The sequence below is a fragment of the Otolemur garnettii genome, unplaced genomic scaffold (genome assembly GCF_000181295.1).
Source record: "Otolemur garnettii isolate 467f Iridium unplaced genomic scaffold, OtoGar3 scaffold00054, whole genome shotgun sequence".
In the NCBI taxonomy this organism is placed as follows: Eukaryota; Metazoa; Chordata; class Mammalia; order Primates; family Galagidae; genus Otolemur; species Otolemur garnettii.
Window position 1 is genome coordinate 8,859,562 of NW_003852449.1, and position 8,501 is coordinate 8,868,062.

The 8,501-nt window shown below is 39.0% G+C and overlaps 1 protein-coding gene across 1 annotated transcript in view; it reads left to right on the top strand.

Annotated features, from left to right (window-relative positions):
- Window positions 1-285, top strand: part of FSCB (fibrous sheath CABYR binding protein) — a 3,296-nt gene extending 3,011 nt beyond the window's left edge. The window contains exon 2 of the mRNA XM_023514492.1: window positions 1-285. This exon is cut by the window's left edge and continues 459 nt beyond it. Within this exon, the coding sequence (XP_023370260.1) occupies window positions 1-285 (285 nt within the window).
- Window positions 286-8,501: the final 8,216 nt, after the last annotated feature.

The following is an 8,501-nucleotide window of genomic DNA, read 5'->3' on the forward strand; positions in this document are numbered from 1 at the left end:
CCTACAGAAGAGGCCCCTCCAGAAGTTCAGTTTCCACCAGATGAGGAAGCTCCTACAGAAGAGGCCCCTCCAGAAGTTCAGTTTCCACCAGATGATGAGGCTCCTGTAGAAGAGGCCCCTGCTGATGTTCAGGTGCAACTGGCTGAGGAGGCCCGTGTTGAAGAGAGCCTGAAGGATCCTCCATTGGCTGATACACTTCCTGTTGAAGACTTTCCTGCACAAGAGAGCTCGGCTGCACATTCACCTCTGGCAGAGAAAGTATCTACTGAGTTACAGTCACCCTAGGTAACAGGCATCCCAGCAAAATTAGGGTCAGTTAACCTAGAAGATGATACAAAAATTAAAGAGGTTTTGAAAACGGATCCTGGTCTCAAAGATTTGTCTAATACCCCAAATGGGCAGGATGCCATCCTTATGGACTTAGAGGAGCCCTCCTCCTGAACTGTAATCAGGTCCCACCTAAATAGCAATGAGAAGCTGGTGGTTCTGCAAGTCCCTATTTCAGAAAAGGGCAGGTATCTGGAAGTAGCTTTATAAATAGGGTAAATGAAAGGGAACCCCCAGACTGGGAGTGCAGGTTGAAAATGGAGCAATAAACACTGTAGCAGTTTAAAATTGTTATTGTTATGTTCATTAACATCTATAGTGTGTAAAATATCTATTTTGAAACGAAATAAGTTGATGATTGAAATCATCACTTAAAATATAATTTCTGTGGTAACAACCCTATTGGCTAGAATAAAGTTGGAGCCATATTTTCTCTTCTTTGCCATCCTTGTATAACTCGTTTTCAGTGGAAAAATCCCATTCTTTTCTGCTGATCTGTCATCTACTTTAAATTCCTTGAGTGGTAGTCTCATATTTAAAGGATGCAGTGTTCTCTTTCTCATTATAATTCATCATGTCTCTTATTCTCTTTCCGCCCAATTCCTTCTGAGACAAGTATTACTTTCCTGGTTTCAGCCTAAGTAATTTTCCTTATCTTCCTCCATATTTTACATTTCAGTGTGTGTAGAGTTAAGATATCACCTTTGTAAAAATCTTCAGTGGAATGAAAATAATCTTAGACGAAATGTTTTTAAGAAGGTGTGTGAGTATGAAGAAAAATAGACTTAGGTGAACTTGAGAGTCATTCCTGTTTGGTTTTAATTTCATTTTCAACTAAGAATATGATGAATCCTTTGGAAACTTGGTGTATTTTTTTTTGCACTCTGAACTTGGGATGAAGAGAAACTTAGAACAAAATCAAATTACTGTAGGATTAGCCATTAAAGTTTTTAAAGAGCATGGAAACTTAATAATACTGTAAGTGTTCTAAGATATCTGTTATTAAAGAGCATCTAGTTTTTATGGTTAAGACAACTTTGGGGAAAATATTTTGCCTAGCTACAAATTAGTTGTAGTGTGAAGTGTTGAGATGATTCTCTTAAAATTTTAAGACTTTGATCAGCATGTTTCTCTGTCTAGTGAAAACTTTAAGTTGATAATTCTAAACTTTGTTAAGCTTTGATGCCCTGTAATTGTTGGATTTTTTGGTCACATTTTTAATTGCCTCAGTAACTAAGAATGTATATTTTAAAGTAAGTGAGAATTTTATAAAACAATTGTAAGTACACCTTCTTGTCTTTCTTGTATGTGTCATATTTGAGATTGAAAACACATTGGACTCTGTAGAATGAATGTCGCTCTTTTGAAATTTCTAAGTCTTTTCAATTTTATGTTTTCTGAGATACTTAAATCCAGTTAAACTTGGTTTTCTAAATTAGAAAATGTCATTTTAATAATGATGGAATTTATTTACTGGCAACATTAGAAAACTTTCATCAATAAATTGTGGTATATGTACACCATGGAATATTATGCAGCCTTAAAGAAAGATGGAGATTTTACCTCCTTCCTGTTTACATAGATGGAGCTGGAACATATTCTTCTTAGAAAAGTATCTCAAGAATGGAAGAAAAAGTATCCAGTGTACTCAGCTCTACTATGAAACTAGTGTATAGCTTTCATATGAAAGCCCAATTATAGCCCAAGAATATGGGGAAAGGGGAGAGGGAGGAGAAGGGAGGAGGGAGGATGGGTGGAGGGCAGGTAGTTGGTGGGACCACACCTATAGTTCATTTTACAAGGGTACATGTGAATCTTTCTAAATGTAGAATATAAACGTCTTAACACAATAACTAAGAAAATGCCATGAAGGCTATGTTAACCAGTTTGATGAAAATATTTCAAATTGCATATAAAACCAGCACACTGTACCCCATGACTGCATTAATGTGCACAGCTATGATTTAATAAAAATTAACAAAAAGAAAACTTTTAATATTTAAAAGTTTGATATTAACTGTTAACTTCTGTATAAAATTTGGTCAGTGTGTGTATACAAATGATTTACTGTATAAATAGTTAACAAGTATATTGGAAAATTCTGGAGACAACATTAAAAAGTGTTGTAAATAATAAATTACAGCAGAGGTAACTGAAAATTTAGTGCAGGAAACAGTCATTTGAAGCTCTTAAGAGATGAGTATAAATAAAAATCTGAATATCTAAAATATAGGCTAATCAGCAGAGATTTGATTTTTAAGATCAGGTATTGGCAAAGATTCAGGGTGAGCAGAAATATAAAAGTGATAGTCTCTACCAAATATAAGAATGACACCAGGCTACTGACAATTAGAAATAGGGGACATATTTAAAAAAAACAGCTTTATTGAGGTATAAGCTACATATATATAATAAATTGGAATTATTTAAATTGTACAATTTGGTGAGTTTTGACATACTTATACACCTGTGAAACAGTCACCATGATTAAGATAAATGGACATGGTCATCACTCAGAAGTTCCCACTGTGACCACTTCTCTTTCTCTGTTCCTACCCCTTCAGCACATAAATAGGCGCCCAAGCAATCACTGATCTATTTTCTGTTAGTATAAATTACAATATTTAGCATTTTTTAGACTCTAATATAATTAGAATCCTATAGTATATATTCTTTATTTTATTTTATTATTTTGGGTTTTTTTTAATGGTTAACTTTCTTTTTTCTTTTCTTTATTAAATCATAGCTGTGTACATTAATGCAGTTATGGGGTACAATGTGCTGATTTTATATACAATTTGGAATGTTTATATCAAACTGGTTAACACAGCCTTCAACTCAATTATTATGTTAAGACATTTATACTCTACACTTAATAGATTTTTGGTCTGCCTTCTCTATCTAGATGTGTTTAGTTTGAGATTCATTTGTGTGGTTGTATGTAGCAATCTTTTGCTCCTTTTAATTGCCAGATTGTATGCCATTATCTGAATACTACACAACTTTTAAATTCACTCACTCGGCCATTTGGATCGTTCCAAATATTTTATTACCAATAAAGCTGCTATGAACATTTATGTATAAGTCTCTGTGTGAGCAAACACTTTCATTTGTCTTGAGAAAACACCTAGCAATAGAATGGCTAGGTTATGTTTAACTTTACGAAAAACCTGCCCAACTATTTCTCCAAGAGATATATCACTTTATGTCCTGACCAATAGCTGTCGAAGTTGAAATTGTTCCACATTCTTGATGACACTTGGTATGGTTGGTCATTTTCATTTTAGCCACTTTAGTGGAAGTATAGGGCTATTTTCTTGTAATTTTTTAATTTTATGTTTTTATTTTTAGCACTTTTTGGCTGGGGCTGGGTTTGAACCTGCCACCTCCAGCATATGGGGTCAGCGCCCTACTCCTTTGAGCCACAGGCGCCACCCACTCCTTGTAATTTTAATTGTGTGTTTCCCTAATGACTAATGATTTAGGGTATCTTTTCATGCGATTATTTTCCATCTGCATATCTTATTTTGTGAAACACATAATTTTTTCTTTCTTTGTCTCACATTTAAGAAATATTTGTCAAAATGAGGGTCACTAAGATTTCCTCTTTTCTAAAAATTTTATTGTTTTGTATCTTAAGTCTGAGATCTGTTGTCTGTAAAATTTTTATGTGGGGTGAGGGAAGGTGTGAGATTATTTTATTTGTTAGACATATGGGTCGCCCTTGTCTTGGCACTGTTTAAATGATTATGTCATCCTTATTAAACTGCCTTGGACTCTTTCCTGAAAATTAATTGACTATATATTTGGGCATCTATTTTTGTACTCTCTATTTTTTCCAATTGATGTAAATATTTATATCAATTCAACATTGTTTGGATAACAGTAGCTTTAAAATAACTTTTAAAACCAGGTGGTATTAGTTTTCTGATATTTTTTCTTCTTTTAAAAAGGTATTTAGCAGCTAGGCAAAGTGGCTCACACCTGTAATTCTAGCACTCTGGGGGGCCTAGATGGGAATATCACTTGAGCTCAGGAGTTTAGGAGTTTGAAGGCTGCTGTGAGGCTGAGCCCACGGCCTCAGTCTGGGTGACAGAGTGATACTCTGTCTCAAAAAAAAAAAAAAAAAAAAGATAGTCAAACTGATGAGAACTTTGGCAGAAATGACCCCTTGCAATCTGAGATGTAACTGGTTTTAGGAACTTAAAGTAAAAATAAAATTCAAAAAACTAAAAGTTGTTTAGCAATTCTCGGTCTTTTGCACTTCCATGCAAATTTTTGAGTTAGTTAATTTCCATGGAAATCCTTGCTGGGTTTCACTGAATCTAAAACCAATATCCAAATAAAAACAAATCTTCTCCTTGAATATATTTACAAATATCACTTCTCCATTTATTTAGGCTTTCTTTAATTCTTTTCAGATTATTTGTAGTTTTTTGTTTTATCAAATTTATCCCTAAGTATTCTATTTTTTGATGCTATTACTTTTTTCGTTTACCTTCCAATATTTTGTTAATATTATATGGAAATACAACTGACTTTCTGTATTGTCTTTGACATGATGTCATACTAATCTGGATGTATTAGCACTGCGAGCTTTTTCTCTGTGGATTACTTGGAATTTTACACATAGACAACATGTCATCTGGAAATGCAGTTTTTATTTTTTCTTTTCTGCCTAAAAGCTTTGGATTGGTCTCTCTTGTTGCACTGGCTGGAATCTTTGACCTGGTGGTAAGAACAAGCACCTGTGCCTTATTCCTGATCTTCAGGAGAAAATATTTAGACTTTCACTACTAAGAGTGACGTTAGCAATAGCTTTCCACAGATGCCCTTTACCTGGCTGAGGAAGTTTCCTTCTATCTCTAGTTAGCTGAGAGTTTTTTTCATTAGACAGGAATGTTCAAGTTTGGCACATTTGATCATATGCTTTTCAATTTTGGTCTGTTAATGTAGAGAATTTTGTTGTTTGATTTTCAAATGTATAAAACCAACCTTTCGTATCCTGAATGATCACTACTTTAGCACTCTGGGGGGCCTAGGTGGGAGGACCCCCCCCCAGGAGTCCCCTTTATGTGTCTTACCGGGGCGGGGGGGAAGGAGGGGTCCTGGGCCCATGGAGACAAAGAGGCTCTGGGGCTAGGCAGTACTGTGGCGGGAGTAGTCTCCCTCACCAGTGCCACTAGTGTCTCGGTGGGGAAGTGGGTGTGACGGGGGCGGGGGGGGGACATACTTGGTCATAATGTACTATTGTTTTAAAATAGTTTTGAATTCAGTGTGCTAAAATTATGCTAAGAAGTTTGACAACTAATTTCACAGGGGATATATAGCTATACGGCATACCCCCTGGATGAGGGGCTCAGCTACAAGTTGAATTTTACCTTAGAAATGCAAACAATGTAACATAATCATTTGTACTCTCATGTTAATCTAAAATAAAAAAGCTGATCCATATTAAATTCTTAGAACAGTACTTAGTATACAATAGGCAACAGATTTGGCTTTGGCTCTTATATGACCTGTACTCGTCCTTTTCTTGCTATACCTGGCAACGTTGTTGTGATCCTTCAGTGCCTCTTCTGTGTTGTAGTTACTCTATCCTGTACATTGTGCTATTAGTAAGTTAGAAAACTCTGGGCCCTCTTGAAATCTATTTTAGCGAGCAGTCACCCCGCTTAGCATTAGCATGCAGATCCTGCCCTACTTCTGTGGGCTGTGGTTCCAATGAAAGTTTAATTTCCCAGAGCTGTTGTGTTACTATTTTGATATGCTTAATTTATCCTGGAACTCCCACTGGTCCCTCCTAGTGCCACCTGAGCGGCAAAGGAGCTTTCCCTGGCCAGGCTGTCTGGAGCCTTTAGGTTGGGGTGGAGAGTTTTATTAACCCGAGGACGAGGAGGTTTCCCTGACAGGCACTTGTATGGCAGGAGTCCCCTTTATGTGTCTTTTACGGAGGGGGAAGGAGGGGTCCTGGGCCCATGGAGACAAAGAGGCTCTGGGGCTAGGCAGTACTGTGGCGGGGAGTCGTCCCCCTAGCCAGCGCCACTAGTGTCTCGGTGGGGAAGTGGGTGTGACGGGGGGACAGAGAAGGCTTCCTCTGAGTCCTCATTAGCAGTGGAGCTCCTGACTGACCTCTCTTGCTGAGGCTAGTGCTTGCAGAGCTTGCCTGGTCTTGTTGGTGGGACCACTTTTCCACCCAGGGGAGAAAGGGGCCTACCTGAGCTGCCTTCTCTTGCTAGGCAGGAAGTAGAAACCAGGGGCCCAAGCCACCTTCTCCAGGTGGGTCAGGTGTGATGAGACGCCTGGTTGCTATGCTATTCCTCTCACCGTGGGGTCTCTAACAAGTCTGCCTTCTTCTTTCTACCTCTCAAAGTTCTCCTTTGATTTCCTCTTGTGTTATTCCAGTGTTTAAAGGTGCACCTAGGAGGGTAGAAAGGGAGAAACAAGTCTCTGGCATCTTTCAGGACTGCAAGTCTTGTTTTCCTTATTTGGAATGCCCGTGGCACTGTTCTCTCCAGCTTATGAGATCTCATGTATCATTCAAGTTCTCCACGAGAACTCCCTTGAATCTAGTACCCACTCTCTTCCACGACTACTCATTAGCAAGCGTCTGTCCCCGTGGACGGTACCATCGTGACTGCTGTTAGGAATACCTTCTTGCGCCTATCAGAGACTAACCCTTTCACACGGGCACCAGGCTATCCCTTCTTGCCTACTCAAAACAAGTCTGTCTTTAACAAACCTGTCCTTTTCCTCCTGCATCCTTTTTTTCCCCATCAAATTTCATCAGTGTTTCTCTTTGACTCTTTCTCATTATCTTTCAAACATGCTTTTTATTTTTGAGCAAGGAAAGAAACATTTGCTTCATACTTTGTCTTTCAGCAACAGCTCCATTTCTTAGCTTTCCTTGACTGTAAAACTTGAAATAATCTCTCACTACATCCGATTCCTTTCTGCTTATTCTCTGGAACCTGTTGCAATCAGGCTTTCACTCCCTTGCTCCAGTGAAACTGCTCTTGCAAAGGTCACAGCCAAATTCAATAGTCGTTGTCCATCCTCATCCCGTTTAGCCTGACAACATTGGTTACTGCAGTGGATCGGCTGCATCTGACAGTCTCTCATCCTTGATGTATTTCCCACCTTTGCTTCTGGAATGTTTTTCTCCTACTTCATTGGCTGATTATTCTCATTCTGTTTGCTAGTTTCTCATCACTCAGTCTCCCAATGCTGGAGACTCCAGGGCTCAGTCCTCACATCTCTTCTTTTTTCTGTCTACTGTAGATAAAGAATGGTGAGCCTGTTTAACCTTGTGGTTCTAAATACCTCATCTCCCAGACCACTGTCTCCAGTAGCCTTCTCAAGGCCTCCACATGGGGGTCTAATGGGCATCCTTTCACTGCAAAGGTACTATGATGATACGGGAGCCAGAATATTTTTCTCATTTCCATCAGCATCTTTTTATCTGCACCTGAGACAACAAAAGCAATTTTCACAAAACAACAAAGTATAAAACAAAGGAAAGAATATCAATAGTGATACATTTCTGTCGAGTACCGGCATGAGAGGGAGAACCTCTCATGAGGTGGCATGAGAGGGGGTGAGTTGACCTGAGTGGAAATGGTGGAAAATTGACAAATGAAACCAGAAAAGCTGGGGAGAGGTGAAGAACAACAGAAGATGTGAGACAGGATGGCGTCGAGAGGGCTGACGCAGCTGATGGCTGCAGCCGGCCCCTGCACCGTGGAAACAGCTTTATTTATACAGCGTCTGTACAAGATTGCATAAATCTGAACACACGGGGTACAGATCAGCCTCAAAGAGGAAAAGCTGTGCACTTGTCAACACTAAAGTACGCACGGGCTGGGTGACTTCTGACAGGTGAAGATAATATTGATGAGGGCCAGGTGGCTGGGGGTTGCACACTGAGCGTTTCCCAGGCGGTGGGGGCCCTGCTGGCCACAGCCTGCTCCCCACACATTTCATCCTCAGAGGGGTACTTATCACACGAATAAACAGAAGACGGTGAAAGAGAAACTGGTAGGTCTGGCACGTTGAGCATATTTTGACTTTGTAATTTTCATATGCCTAATTATTTTAGTGTCACGTAGCTAGGTGGTAAAACAGGTTGGGTAGAAGATTTTTGACGTCCTTCCGAGGACTCCAAGAACTGGTCT